Raw genomic sequence first — 15,583 nt, forward strand, 5'->3', positions numbered from 1 at the left:
TGATGATTTTTGTTCATAAATGATGAGATGCCTCTTAGACATTCTGGAAGTTCACTATGAAAAACATGTACTTTCCAACAGGACAGAAAACCCCAAACTTAACCCAGATTAAACCTCAACAAAGAGCCTTGGGCCAGCTTTGTCCTATCCCCGTATCCTAGTGCCTTAATTTCCCCATCAGTCAAATGAAGCAAACACCTTTCCCTTGTACAAGGAAAACAAAAGGGCTTTGAAGAACTTGGCATTGCACAGAAGACATAGGGAAGACGCCCCAAATCAGGCAGAAATCTAAGAGACCAGGTAAATTTACTTTGGCAAAAGACTCTCTGGCCAATAGCCTATTTCTAGGAATATATGATACAACTCAAGCATCTGTCATCTCTTTGGAACTGTTCCTACCAAGACCTGACCTATGGTAATCAGTAAGCAGGGAAGCATATTGGAGATGGACCTTACCCCACCCTTCTTACTCTTTTATCCTTTTACCTCTTTAGCCACCCACCCATTTCCCAGTCACTCAGCTACACCTCTCACCCACCATCCATCTTCCACTCCCCCATCCATCCATCCACCCATCCTTGCATCCATCCCCTATCCATCCACCATTCCAAGAATGTTTACTGCATTTAGCAATACCTCAGTTCACAGTTCAGCCTGAGGATATGGTTCAGCCCTTTAGAGAAATTCAGAATTACGTCTAAATGGAGCGCAGAGAATCCAGGTTTCCACCCAAGCCATGTAGGATCCCTACACTGAGGCTAAGGAAACAGACAAGGGCCTGGGCCATATCTGCTCAGTTATCACAGGTAACTGCCCTACCTGCTCTGCTGAGAAGGGTGACTTCTGATTAAGTGATCGATAGTAACTACAGGTACGTAATTTCTTATCTGAAACCCCTGGGGTCATATGTGCTTGGGAACGTGGACATCTGAGGATTTTAGAGATGTAATATGTTACACATGCCACATAGTACAGAATAACCCCAGAGGGGCCTGAGGCAGTAGTATAATCAAGCATGGATCTCCACTGACATGTATAAACAGGCACAGTAAATAGTTTCATGTCAGCTGGGGTCAGGTTTTAGAATTGGGGGGTAGGTCAATAGATTGAGGGGAAAAAATATTTGGCTATCAGAGCTGGGGCTCTTTATTACCAAGCTGGTTGGTGCTTCGGCATGCAAAGCAGATATTCGACGCTCGGCCTAAGAACTCAGAATTCTCTCCATGAGAGACCTCATTTATTCACTACCACAACTCCCAGTGGAGGGGGGCTGGCCATTTATGCAATTCCATTAACTCAGGTGGAAAGCCCAATCGCCAGCCTGGGTAATAGGTAAAATAGGTTTCCAAATGACGAATCAACTCCCTGACAGTGCCTCTCCGACACAGGATAAGGGCTGTTAAGCCAACAGGGTCAATGAACATCTCCCAGCGGGCTGACAGCATCCAACTCCAGGATAAGGCTGCTGGGAGGTCGATCAAAGAGAGCTGGCGGCACGCTAGCATCACAGAGAAATATGAGTGTGCACTTCGGGAAACAAGTAGCTCAAAGGAAGCAATGCCCACACCAGCCTGAATAATATCACTCATACTTCTGTAGCCAGAGTTCCCCAAGGCCAAAACCCACTTGCCCAAGAAGCCTGATGTGATGTTCTTTATCAGCTCTGACCCATCTGCCTATACATGACATGGAAGAAGGTCTCTCCAAGGTCTGCACGACTCACGTGGCTCTCACCCACTCCTCTGCATGACAGGTATTTGCATGTGTGACTTCCCTCCCCAACTAGACCTTAAGTCCTAGAAGGGAAGGTGCTGCTTTGTATCCCTGGAGCCTAGCACAGAGCTGGCACATCCTAAGTGTTCAAGAAATGTGTGCTGAATGAACGGATGGCCTCTCCCACCCTGAACAGCAACCCTAGTGAGGACGGCATATGGAAACGCTTTTAAACCTTAGCTTTGTGCTAATGACTCTGTGCTTTTCATTTTCAAACTGTTTTACAAGGACACAATCACAGTGCAATTAAACAAAGAGAAAATCATTTAAAATATGCTTTTTGATCCCTGGTCGGGGAATTAAGATCCCACAACCCACACCGTGTGGCCAAAAAAAATTAAAAAATAAAAATAAAATAAAATACGCTTTTAAAGCTGCAGACTTCACAGCTGTGTGTCTCTCCAAAGAAGTGAGAGATAACACACACTTGATGGGCTTTTCCTTTTCTGATCACCTGGCTTCCTGCCCCTCCCACCTCCCACCCCAAATCTTCCGTTAAGTGTCCCCTAAGTTCTCTATATGACTAGTTAGAAAGGGTGGGACTCACAGCTGCTTCCCGGGGTTGAGTGAGCCCCGGTCAATCTCCCGGTCGAACTCGGTGCGGATGTCCTCCAGGGCCCCGTCGTCCCCAAAGGCCCCCCACTCGGTGTTGATGCACATCCTCCCTTCGTCGCCTTCCACCAGGTCGATGTGCCTCAGTTCCTCCATGTAGCACGCGTTGGTGCCCGTGCCTTGGAGAGAGAGACGAGATCAGAAGCTGTGACCGCACGCAGTCATGAGAGAGGAGGCGGTGCCTTCTGGAAACACCGGCTTCAGGAAGGGACGAGGACACGGTGGGCGTTACCAATGATGAGGCCGACTTCACACTGCTGGTCGTCGTAGCCACAGGTCATCATGGTCCCCACAGTGTCGTTCACCACAGCCACAACGTTGGCGTCATAGTCCTTGGGGGAGAAAAGGGGGTGTCACCGTCCACTCACACATGGAGCAGAGATCACAAGCTTCAAGACAGCCTGGCGGGAGGGCTCTTATTTTCACAGCCGCCACTGCCCCTGTGGGCGGTGCTGCTTTCATTACTGCTGGCACTCAAATTCACTGGATTAGAGCGCAGTGATCACGCTGTGGAGACAGCAAGGTGCCCTCCATTATCTGGCTTAAGATTCTTTTCAGAATGGATTTTACTCACAGAGCCACAGCCCTGTGCAAACCACCCCACTGCATCCATGTGCCTTCTGCACTTGATGCAACGCCGGCCTGCTGCACTCGACCATGCCAGCTCCCTGCACAGCTGCCCTCCTGTTGGAAGGAGGCCATCCCCTGCCCAAGGGCTTGGCTCTTTGGGGCAGTACCTCGGACAGCTCTGCTTTGAACCAGCCCCGACCTTCTAGACCGTGAACTCTCACCACTCACCTGCCTGGGTCTTCAAGGACTGCCCTCCCCCCCACCATGTGATGGCTCAGGCCATGCACTACTGTCCTCTCAAAGAGCCTTGGTCACACAGCCTTCTCCCCACACTCCCCCACCTCCGGGTAGTCAAGGCAAGTGGCCAGTGAGAAGTTACCCCGCGCTTTTTGATGGCTTTCTCAAGCAGCTTCACCACATCCGTTCCCTCCACTCCACTCGCTTTAAATCTCTTTGTCCAGGTGATCAGGATGGCCTGCAAAGGAGAGTAGATGGGGTTGGAAGAGGGCTGGGAGGTCCCTGGGGGGTCTGCTCAAGGACAGTGACAGAAGCGGAGGCCCAGAGGGGACAATAGGTTCACTCCAGATCACACTGGGTAACAGAGCCAGACTCTGTCCTATCTCCTGTTTATCCGTCCACACAATGTATTTCTCTGGGGGCTGCCATGGGGAAAAACCCTGCAGCTCATGCTCAAATACAGCCAGTGGCTGGCCAGTGCCGTGGTGTCACATGGCACGCAAATCTAACTGATGTCAACTGCACAGCCAGACTTCATTTAAAAAGAGAACAAGATTGTCATACAGAGTGAAGTAAGTCAGAAAGAGAAAAACAAATACAGTATGCTAACACATATATATGGAATCTAAGGAAAAAAAAAAAAAAAAGGTCATGAAGAACCTAGTGGCAAGACGGGAATAAAGACACAGACCTACTAGAGAATGGACTTGAGGATATGGGGGGGGAGGGGTAAGATGTGACAGGGTGAGAGAGTGGCATGGACATAGATACACTACCAAATGTAAAATAGATAGCTAGTGGAAAGCAGCTGCATAGCACAGGGAGATCAGCTCGGTGCTTTGTGAACACCTAGAGGGGTGGGATAGGGAGGGTGGGAGGGAGGGAGACGCAAGAGGGAAGAGATATGGGAACATATGTATATGTATAACTGATTCACTTTGTTATAAAGCAGAAACTAACACACCATTGTAAAGCAATTATACTCCAATAAAGATGTTAAAAAAAAAAAAATGAAAAGGCAACCTACTGAATGGGAAAAGATATTTGTAAATGATATTTCCCATAAGGGGTTAATATCCAAAATATACAAAGAACTCATACAACTGAGTATAAAAAAATCCCTCAAAACAAAAAAACTGTCTGATTAAATAATGGGCATAGGACCTGAATAGACATTTTTCCAAGGAAGACATACAGATGGCCAACAGACACATGAAAATATGCTCAATATCACTAATTATCAGGGATATGAAAATCAAAACCAAAGTGAGATATCACCTCACACCTTTCAAAATGGCTATTATCCAAAAAACAACAAATAACAATTGTTTGAGACGTCATGGAGAAAAGGAAACCCTTGTACATGTTTGTGGGCATGCATATTGGTGCAGCCACTATGGAAAACAGTATGGAGGTTCCTCAAAAAACTGAAAATAGAACTACCATACAATCCAGCATTTCCATTTCTGTGTATTTACATGAAGACAATGAAAACACTAAATCAAAGAGATATATGTACACTTGGGTTCATTGCAGCACTATTTACAAAAGCCAAGATATAGAAGCCACCTGTGTCCATCAATCAATGTATAAAGAAGATGTTTTATAAATATTCAAAACCAAGCAGGACCCTATGGGGCCTTCCTAGGACAGACCTCCTAGGCCTTCCCTGAATTCCAAAGAATAAATTTAATCAGAGAAGTGGGAAAATGCAGAAACAAAGAAAAGCAGTCAAGCAAGACAAAATAATATCAGTTTAGCCATTAAACAAATTCAAGGACATTTAGTTCCTTTTCAAGGCCTATAGATAATATTCTGAGCCAAATTCTTTGATCCTTTTTGCAGATATTGAAACCACCACCAGGTGGAAGAAGTTAACTGTATGCTGCTCACAAGCACATTAGACCCAAGACTGGTTGGAACCAGAAGGTTGATGATGTTGACTCCCCATTATCTCACCACCAACCAATCAGCAGACCTTCCATGAGCTGGTCACTCACCCTGCAACCCTCTTCCTCACCCTATCTTTAAAAAACATTTCCCTGAAAGCCACTGGGGAGTGCTAGCTGCCTGGACTCCTTGCTTGGTACCCTGCAATAAATGCTGCACTTTCCTTCACCACAAAAAAAAAAAAAAAAAAAAAAAAGAGAACAAGAGAAATGCCGTTATTACCTGATCACCTTTCTGCACTTTCAAACCAGACCTTGGTTTCCACAGCCCCAATGAACTTTTGTCAGAGCCAAATTGGGAAGGGAAACAAAATGCTAAGATAATTTTTGGCTACTGAACTTCTAAGAGCCACGTCCTGAGATTAAAGGATAACACTGACTATATATGATTCATGCGTCTTCCCCAAGTTTGGAACTTAACCGCCATTTGTAAGCGGTGACACTGCAATTTATACAATATGATCCATCTCTGTGTGTATATTAATGGAGAAACATTAAGGACAGACATCCAATGGTTATTCACTTGGGAATGTAGAAGGGTAGGAATTTTTACTTTTTGCTTTACACCTTTATATTATTTCAATTGTTTTACATATTGCATCTGTATTTTTTTTTTAATCAAGGATACTAGAAAAGAAAAAAAATTGTTCTACTTGACTTTGCCTCCGAATGGAGGAAGTCACTATAAACGCAGCAGGGTTGGGAGGGGCTGCTGTTCAGGCCCTGTAGCCTCCGGGGTGACGCAGCGATGGGGAGCTTTTCCACACTGGGCTGCCCCGCGCTCTGAAAGCCACACAGCCTGCAGGATGCACCGGGAAGGGCAGGCAGCAGCCTGCAGCCGAGCCAGGCATTCCAAAAGCCCCTGGACACTCTGTTTTCTTCCCTTCAACCCTCAGGCCTCCAAAACCCTCGGAGAACATGGTATTGTGGAAAGAACGTGGGTTGGAAATCAGGAGATTGATCCTATTCCCACCACTTCTGCCCATTTCCTTGTGGGCAGTTTCCCCAACTCCTCTGAGGCCCACTTTGCTCATCTGTGGAAAAAGGCAGCTGGTCTAGATTTGGACAACCTTGAAGGTCCCGGGCAGCCTTGAGGAGTGGGCACAGACCTCCGGATGGGTAATTAGAGCCTGTGATCCACTGGCTTCCTGGCAGGAAGCATGCCCAGTTTAGGAAGCCCTCTCCGGATGGGAATCAAGGCTGGCAGGTGGGGGACACACTTTTGGCTCCTTCTCTGCCAGGCACATCTGCCCTGCCCTGCGGGGCTTTTGTGCCCCTGAGGACGTTCCCTCTCCACTTCTGCAATGCCTCCTTCCCTGAAAGACTGCACCTCCGGGGGGCAGGCCATGTCTGCGTGCAGCTCTTTCCCAGGGCCTAGCCCAGCCCACACAGGGATGGCACTCGGGCCACAGCCACTGATAAACAAGCATACAGCCAGCACTGTTGCTTCATTCCCAGGCCATCTCCCACCTCTCCTTGTGGGAGGAGGGGTGTCTCACCCTGTCTCTGCCCAGGGAGTGTGGCTATCGAGCCTCAGTTCTCAAAAGCAAGGGAAACTCGTACCAAAAACAGGCCTTGTGAAAGGTCACTAAACCTACTTTGTTTTCCTTCACTTGCTTGAGTTTAAGAAATGGTCCTCTCTACCTAATGGCCACAAATACCATGATTCGTCTCCAAAAATACATATATAATTAAAGCAATTAGAAAATAAACATGATTATCATGACCTTACATTAATTTCTACAAATATTTCTAAAAAATACAAGATACACAAGCCATCCTGTAAGCAAAAGGGAAAAGTAGTCAAGGGAAAGGGTTCATTAGCATTTCCCCTATGGGGCTTCTGTGGAGCACTATGATCCCAGAATGTCTTACCTCGTCTATTTTGGATTGCCGACAAGGGAAAGAAAACGTGAATCCGACAGGTAATTTCTTGTCCTTGATTTTTTTTTTCTCCATGAAGTCTCCCAGGCACTCAGCGACATGATCAAAAAGCTGGAGGAAGCACAAGAGAGCAGTCAGGAGGGAGGAAGGGGACTTAGCAATTCAGGAAAAATGTGAACAATTCTCTGCCCCACACAGAAAGGAGCACGGCTACCCCAGCTGCCCATACCCAAGGCACCCAGTGGCCCTGCATGAAAAGCCATGCTGGGGACTTCCACTGCAGGGGGCGCAGGTTCAATCCCTGGTGGGGGAACTAAGATCCTGCATGCCTCACGGCACGGCCAAAATAAAAAGAAAAGCCATGCTGTGTGTGACTGGCAAAGAAGAGTCCCTTGAAAAGAGCCTGCTTCATGGGCCACCACGGCTTAGGAAGCCTTTTAAAGGCTTCCCACAGAACTGGCCTCTCAGTGGTCACTAAGATGTATTATCTGGGTACTGAGGAAATGTAAAAATAAGAGAAAATCAGCTCATCCTCCATAACACACAGGCCATAGATCACCAGCAGCCACCCAGGTGGAGTGGCCATTTGGCCCCTTCTCTGTATCTCTATCTCCATCTCTATCTCCCTCGCTCTGTCAATTCCAGAAGCTCCGCGTAATACATATATATTCCTAGCCTCTAGCCCACTTGCGTGATTTCAGAATCTTCAGGTTAACAAATTTTTACTTTTTACTCAAGTATAATATGCATGCAAAAAAGTGCAGACATCCTAAGTATAGGGTTCACTGGATTCTCATAAGCTGCACCCACCTGTGTCACCAGCACCCAGATCGAGAAACAATGTTATCAGCACCCAGACACCCACCTCGTGCAGCCACTGCTTCTGCCACCCAACCCCACAAGGGCAATCGGCAGCCACTCTGACTTCCGCCACCCTCGATTAGTTTTGCCTGGTTGTCTACTACGTATAAATGGAACAACAGTGTGCACTCGTTGGTGTCTGCCTTCTTTTCCACTACACTATGTGTGTGTCATCCACGTTGTGTGTCTCTGTAGATTGCTGATTCTCACTGCCGCACGGTATTCTATGGTGTGACTATACCACAATTTATTTAGTGGATTGCAGTTTAAGTTTGCCAGCTCCACAACATGTGGCCGGGATATGTATACGTATCTTAGACTCCACTAGGAAGAACCCAGAACGCTGTTTCCCTAGCCTCTGGGTGAATACCGTCAATGATGGGACACTCACCACCTCTAAGGCAACCTTTTGGATCTCTCCAATACCTCCCCTCTTCTCTAAAATGTATCCAGAACTGAATATAATATTTTATATGTGTTCTGACCAAGAGGAAAGCTTAGTTGAACTAAGAACCTCCCCTTCCCTTGGCTCTATACCTCTATTAATGTAACCAAAGCATATATATGCTCTTTCGGCAACCATATGCCACAGACCAGGTAACCTCTCTGGCTTTTTTCACATGGCTGTCATCTAACACAGACCACTAGACCTCCCTTGTATATGGGATTGACACAGCTAATGGAGCTCCTCAAAGCCCAGAGAAGGCAGTGTTGGCAGAGCCAAACCACAGGGTCACAGGAAGCAACCCCAGCCCATGTTCCCAGACAAGGTCATCTGCCTGAAGGCTTTATTTGCAGGGTATCCTTTTTTTCCCCCCATATTAAACTTACAGTTTTATTCAGGCTCGATTTTAACAAAAGTGTCAGGGAGAGAGCCCACAGTAAAGAGTGAAGCCCATGGGGGTAGGTCCCTCCCAGATGCCTGAGGAGGGGGCAGGTCCCCTCCCCTCTCCCTCTCTTCCCTCCGCATCTAAAGGGATTTGGGGAGAAACACAGGGGAGGGGGCTGGTCCCCAGTCTGTGCGGGTATGTTTTGGATAAAGGGCTATGGAGGAATAAGGGACCAGCCCAGGGAGGAGCGGGGGAAGGGCACAAGGACCACCTGCCAGAATCCACAGCTTTCTGATTCCAGCCTGAATTCAAAAACAAAACAAAACTAGACCACAAGCAGCACCCACGCCCTCTCCCAGACCAGGGCTGTAGTTCGAGGGGAGAAGAGGAGGCCTCTTCACCGAGGTTGTGGTTCACTCACTCCTGGCCAATCTGCCGGGGCCCCCTGACAGACTGAGGGGGTAGAGGAAACCGAAACAAAACGTCAGATAAATTGTATAGGAGGAGTCCAGCCAAGGGCCAGGCCAGAGCGGGGCCAGGCTGGGGGACGGGGGCCTCTGCGGGCTGGGGGATCACTGCCGCCCTCACAGCCACTGTGCAGGGTCTCCTTGAGAGACCTAGCCCCATCTTTCCCCAGGTATCCTTGACCCAGCTCTACAGTCTGACTTTCCTGCCAAGGTAAATGAAAAATTGTCAGTTTTGACTTGGGAGTCTCTGTCCCTGAGTCACTATTACTCAGGTCATGGCTACAGCGGCAACTGACTAAGGAGACACATGACCACCTTCCCCGGAGAAGCCCAGCTAAACTTCCTGCGACCTACATTTCTGAGCAATATAAACCCATTACTAAGCCCATCAGCTCGCCCCACGTCATCTGCACTCAGAAGCTCCAGGCTCCCTGGCCCTCAAGAGAGCTGGCTGGGTGGAAGGAAGGAAGGCAGGCTGTGGGCAGGAAGAGGCAGGAAGAGCTCAGCCGCAGAAGTGGATTCACAGGGCTGGGGCGCTGGAAGCAGCCCCCCGCCCCCATTCAAGCCAAACACACCCACCCCTTAGTGCTCTGCTAAGAAGGAAATGTCCCCAACCCAGGGGCGTTCCCCTAGGCTAACCCACGTCTGTGACCAGCCAGAAAGGGAAGTTACCCAGCCTCTCGGCACGCAAAATTTTAGTGTCTAAAAAACATTTTTTTTTCTTTCCTGACAACATGTACATTTATATAATTTAAATAAATTTAAATTATTTATTTAGTATTCAAAATTCCAAAAACTAAATAAGTGATGTTTTAAGAAGGTTGCATTTATGCTTCTGAAATTATTAAAGCTTAAAATTGCACTGAAACTTTCGAGATAACTTGTGTGTCTGTGTGTGTGTGTGTGTGTCTGCGTCTGTGTGTGTGTGTGTGTGCTTATGTAGAGAAAGAGAGAAAGAAGGATAAAGCAAATAGTTAATTGGGAAATCTGGATAAAGGGTATAAAAAGCTCTTTGTGCTTATCTTAAAGCTTTTCTGTAAGTTTCAAATTATTTTGAATAAAAGGTTTAAAAATCTAGCAAAAATTCCTGTACATTACAGAAGATGAGATCACAACCCCAAGAATTCAGCACAATTCACAGTCTATAAGTATGAGTTGCTTCATGGGCAAAATGGGGCCCTTGGTTTACTAGAATATTCAATAGGTCGATAAGAGATCTCAGAAAAATGGACCACCAATACTTATTGCTAACCTCACACCAAACTTCTGGACAAGAGGTTACGGTTTCACCCCTATTTTTCTACTGCTTACCTTCTCCCTCAATCACTTGGACCTTCCTCCTTACCCACAGCCCTCACATTTCCACACCATCAAACATTTTTAATAAAAATATAAATTAATTTTTTAATTAATTTAAAACAAAGACAAAACCTAGCCTATGAGTGTCCCATGTTGCTAAAACTGTAACATCTGGAGCCAGACTGCCTGGGTTCAAATCCCAGCTCTATCGCTTATGTGCTGTGTGACCCAAGGGGCTGGTTACTTAACATCTAAGCCTCAATTTTCTCATCTGTGAAATGGGAATAATAATAATACCCACCTCATAGGGTTGTTGTGATGATTAAACGAGTTAATCCAAATAAAGTGCTTAGATCAGTGACATACATAACAAGCTCTATGTAAGTTTTTGCTATGACAATATAACATTATCGTTATCATCATCATCATCATCACCATCTTTTCTCTGCAGACTGCTTGAAAGGGACAGAGGAAGAAACAGCAGGAAACAAAGTGATCCCGGGGCTGGGAAGATGGGGACAGAGGCTGGGAGAGTCAAGGTCCCAGAGGCAGCAATAAGAAGAAAGTCATGGGACTTCCCTGGCGGTCCAGTGGTTAGGACTCCGTGCTTCCACTGCAGGGGGTGTGGGTTCGATCCCTGGTTGGGGAACTAAGATCCCACATGCCCCAACGCGGCCAAAAAAAAAGAAGAAAGTCACTGTGGAAGTGACGCAGGAAGTGTGCACCTGAGGTGGGAGGCATCCCTTAATTTATAAACCCTGCTCCTAAAAGGTCAGGCCAAAGCACACAGGAATGTCTGCAGCACAGGGTGTGAGTCCCAATGGAGAAGCAAGAGGCAGAGGTGGCTCGACCCAAAGACCATGGGGAACAGAGTCACAGGTCAGTACTTTTGGCAAATGGAGAGAACAGGATGCCAACCAGAGGATGCTGGCCACCTGCATAAAGGAACAACGCAGCAACCACCGGGCAGGACGAGGAGACCTACTTGCTGGCAGCCTCCATGCACACACTGGATGAATGAGCCAGTCTCTGAAGCCCAGTGATGGAGGGATAGGCAGGGGGACCTCCCGGCAGGGCCATCAGATGAGTGACGCACTCTTTCAGCAGCTGACTGAAAAGTGGCCCATCTGTCCTAGGGACAGTGTCCCCTTCAATGCTCACTGTGACATGGTCTGAAAAGCTCTGAACCCAACCCGCCGGCAGTAGGTTAAAGGCCGGGATTAGCCCTTTTCTCTCGTAGAAGGAAAAGGCAGAGAGCTTGCGTCAGGTCCCACCCACGTTAATTTAGGAACAAAGTGGAGCCAAGAGAAGGCTCTGGGTCTCATCTCAAAGTCCAGCCCAGAACCAATAAGTTTTCTGGAGAACTTAGTCATGAACCTTGCCGTGAACACACCCTCCCTAAAGCAAATATTTGGCAAGCTCTGAATAATACATATCCTGACAAAGGCCATGACTCAGGAGGCGAGCTTCAAATGGGAGTGGCCAGAACACCTACAGGAGAGGGTGAGGAGTAGAACAGGACCCGGAAATGACTGAAAACCTGACCGGGGGCTGCCCACACCCTGATCACAGGGTCCTCAGTGAGCCTTCGGCCCATCACCCACCACGACCAGATGGGGAAGCAGGGAGGGTGGACAGGCCCTTCTGAGCATGCCCACAGGCTCGACCAGCAAAGGAAGGCAGCCCTTCCGTTGGCAGGGGTTACGAGTGTGAGAGGAAGGGATGGTGACTTTCCAGGCAAGGCCTTGCCCTCGGTGCTTTCTGGGCCAAGGACTTGTAGAAGACTATTAAATCGGGTAGCCAGGAGCCCTTTATAATAGCCCTCGGGCTATGAGCTCAGATTCCTGCTGCCCCACAAGGTGACAGTCATAACCTATGAGGCCTGGGTCTTTGGTGAACTGGGTGAGGACGACAATGGCTTGGAAGAAGGGTTTTCACCCAAGGACTCTGCTACCCCTCTGCTGGGGAACCAATCCCAGGATCCTTAGGGAATGGATGCATTTACCTGCTGGGCCTCCTCTTCGCACCCCTTACCTGAGAGTCCCAGCAGCCCCCTCCCATCCACCAGTTTATGCACATGGTGGGGTCTCTTCAGGCAGTCACACTCTTCCACCCAAGAGTCCTCCACTCGTGCCTATGATGGACTCCCAGTGCTTTGGGGTCTGGTTCCTGGAGGTACCCTGGGGCCTGATGCTTGGGCCACAGGGGTTGATCGGAAGGGAGCAGGGACCCACCTGGCTTCCACTGCCGTGCATGATGTTCTCCGGGGTGTCGTAAACCTCGGACTCCATATGAACAGTCTGTTTTTGCTCATGATTCACTTGCACCCGCAGAATTCGAAAGGAAGACCCGCCAAGATCCAGGGCAATGAAATCTCCCTTTTCTGTTTAGGGAGACAACAGTATCACATCAGATTCAAGTGCTCCGGGAAAGTCTCATGCTCTGCCCGCTTCTTAACAGGGTCTGGCCCCACCGCGCTGTGCTTTCGGCCAGAAGCAGGAGTCATTCAGACCCCATCGGACCACTGCCCGCCTGGAAGAGTGGGCAAGAGAAGCCCACTTCTGTTGTTAGTGCTTTTGGTGTTATTTCTAAAAATCCATTGCCAAATCCAAGGTCACAAAGATTCACACCTATGTTTCCTTCTACGAGTTTTATAGTTTTAGGTCATACATTTAGGTATTTGATCCATTTTGAGTTAATTTTTGTATATGATATGAGGTAGAGGTCCAACTTCATTCTTTTGCATGTGGATGTCCACTGTCAAATTCTAGCACCATTTGTTGAAAAGACTACTCTTTCCCTCATTGGCACCCTTGTCAAAAATCAAGTGACTAGGGCTTCCCTGGTGGCAGTGGTTGAGAATCTGCCTGCCAATGCAGGGGACACGGGTTCGAGCCCTGGTCTGGGAAGATCCCACATGCCGCGGAGCAACTAGGCCCGTGAGCCACAATTGCTGAGCCTGCGCGTCTGGAGCCTGTTCTCCGCAACAAGAGAGGCCGCGATAGTGAGAGGCCCACGCACCGCGATGAAGAGTGGCCCCCACTTGCCGCAACTAGAGAAAGCCCTCGCACAGAAACGAAGACCCAACACAGCCATAAATAAATAAAATAAATTAATTAATTAAATTAAATTAAAAAAAAATACAAGGTGCTATAGAAGCACTTAAAAAAAAAAAAATCAAGTGACTATAAATGTATGGGCATTTCTGGACTCCCCATTCTTTTTTCTCCAGTTTTACTGAGATGTAATTGACATAGTGAACTCTCAGTTTTGATCCACTGATCTATATGTCTAACCTTATGCCCGTACCACACTGTCTTGACTACTACTGCTTTGAAATTTTGAAACTGGGAAGTGAAAGTCCTCCAACTTTGTTCCTCTTTTTCAAGATTGTTTTGGCTATCCTGGGTCCCTTGAGCTCTTTAATTTTTTCCTTAAGTAGTGGTTGGCTTTTTTAAAAAAACAGCTTTTCTTTTATAAAGCTGACGCCATCTTTGTATTTGATTCTACCAAGCTTTAAGCTCCGACACACTGCTCTATTTCTGGAACTTAGAATGGTTGTTTGGCATACAGTAAGAACACAACAAATACTTGAACTAATGAGGGTGGAAAGGAATCAGTGAATGAACCAAAGTCTTCTCACACTGAATTTCTGTTCTTACCCTCTCAAGCTCCTTGAGGGAAGAACCACAACTTAGGATTCTTTACATCTGCCCTTGGCACCCAGGACAGCTCAATAAATGCTTGGTAGCTGCTTGATCACAAGGGTTGGTGGCCCATTCATTCATTCAAGGCAGCCTTGCTTGTTGTTCATAAAACAGGAAGCAGTTATACCGCTGGTTGGTTGGTATTTTTTTTTTAATAATAGCTTTATTGAGAAATAATTCACCTATCACATTTTAAAGTGTACACTTTGGTGGGTTTTAGTATATTTACAGAGTTGCGCAACCATCACCAGTATCTAATTATAGAAATTTTCCGTCATCCCCAAAAGAAACTCCGTACCCATTTGCAGTCACTCCCCGTTTCTTCCCAAACCCCCTCATCCACCAACAACCACTAATCCATTGTCTGTCTCTAGAGATTTCCCTATTTTGGACATTTCATATCAGTGGACTACAATATGTGGTCCCCTGTGGTTGGCTTCTTTCACCTACCATGATGTTTTCAAGGCTCACCTATGTTGTAGCACGTATCAGTACCTCATTCCTTTTTATGACTGAGTTATATTCCACTGTATAGATATACCACATGATGCCACTGTTTTTGGGGGGGTTTTTTTGGCTGCACCATGTGGCATGCAGAACCTTAGTTCCCCGACCAGGGATCAAACCCGTGCCCCCTGCAGTGGAAATGTGGAGTCCTAACCACTGGACCGCCAGGGAATTCCCCATGATGACGTTGTTTTTAAATTGCTTCTATCGTGACTTCCCTGGTGGCGCAGTGGTTAAGAATCCGCCTGCCAATGCAGGGGACACGGGTTCGAGCCCTGGTCCAGGAAGATCCCACATGCCACGGAGCAACTAAGCCCATGCGCCACAACTACTGAGCCTGTGCTCTAGAGCCCGCGAGCCACAACAACTGAAGCCCGCGCGCCTAGAGCCTGTGTTCTGCAACAAGAGAAGCCACTGCAATGAGAAGCCCGCGCACCACAACAAAGAGTAGCCCCCGCTCGCTGCAACTAGAGAAAGCCGGCAAAGACCCAACGCAGCCAAAAATAAATAAATAAGTTAATTAAAACAAACAAAAAAACTGCTTCTATGGTCCAAAGGAAAGAGACCAAGGGAGAATGCTGGGAAGCAGGTGTCATAGCTTTGTGGGAAATTCTGACCCTGATGTTACAGGTTGCTCAAATAAGTTTAGGGTTTTCTTTGGGCTCCCATCAGAATCCCAACCCCTATGGTGCTTACACTACTACTCAGTTAAAAAAATGAATTTGGTATGAGGTGCTTCCTCTCAGGAGGAAGAATTACCAGAACACCAAAAGCACTTTATTTAACCATCATTCATTGAGCCTTTCTGTACTCCAGTCGCTAAGTACTTCATATGCCTCATTTTACTTTTAACCCTCTCCACCCTATGAAATAGGTACTATTATGAT

At 47.3% G+C, this 15,583-nt stretch overlaps 1 protein-coding gene and 1 long non-coding RNA gene across 3 annotated transcripts in view; one reads left to right on the forward strand and one right to left on the reverse strand.

The window, feature by feature from the left end:
- The window catches only part of HK1 (hexokinase 1), a 69,594-nt gene that overhangs the window by 27,398 nt on the left and 26,613 nt on the right, over positions 1 to 15,583 (reverse strand). For both annotated transcript variants that reach the window (XM_082424439.1, XM_082424438.1), the window contains exons 3-7: positions 12,717 to 12,865; positions 7,017 to 7,136; positions 3,335 to 3,430; positions 2,618 to 2,717; positions 2,321 to 2,504 (exon numbers count right to left, since the gene is read on the reverse strand). In XM_082424439.1, coding sequence (XP_082280565.1) covers positions 2,321 to 2,504; positions 2,618 to 2,717; positions 3,335 to 3,430; positions 7,017 to 7,136; positions 12,717 to 12,865 — 649 coding nt within the window. The remainder of the gene's footprint in view (positions 1 to 2,320; positions 2,505 to 2,617; positions 2,718 to 3,334; positions 3,431 to 7,016; positions 7,137 to 12,716; positions 12,866 to 15,583) is intronic.
- Positions 1 to 15,583, forward strand: part of LOC309642742 — a 335,590-nt gene that overhangs the window by 24,638 nt on the left and 295,369 nt on the right. The window lies entirely within an intron of this gene.

This window comes from Balaenoptera physalus, assembly GCF_965194825.1.
Source record: "Balaenoptera physalus genome assembly, chromosome: 14".
In the NCBI taxonomy this organism is placed as follows: Eukaryota; Metazoa; Chordata; class Mammalia; order Artiodactyla; family Balaenopteridae; genus Balaenoptera; species Balaenoptera physalus.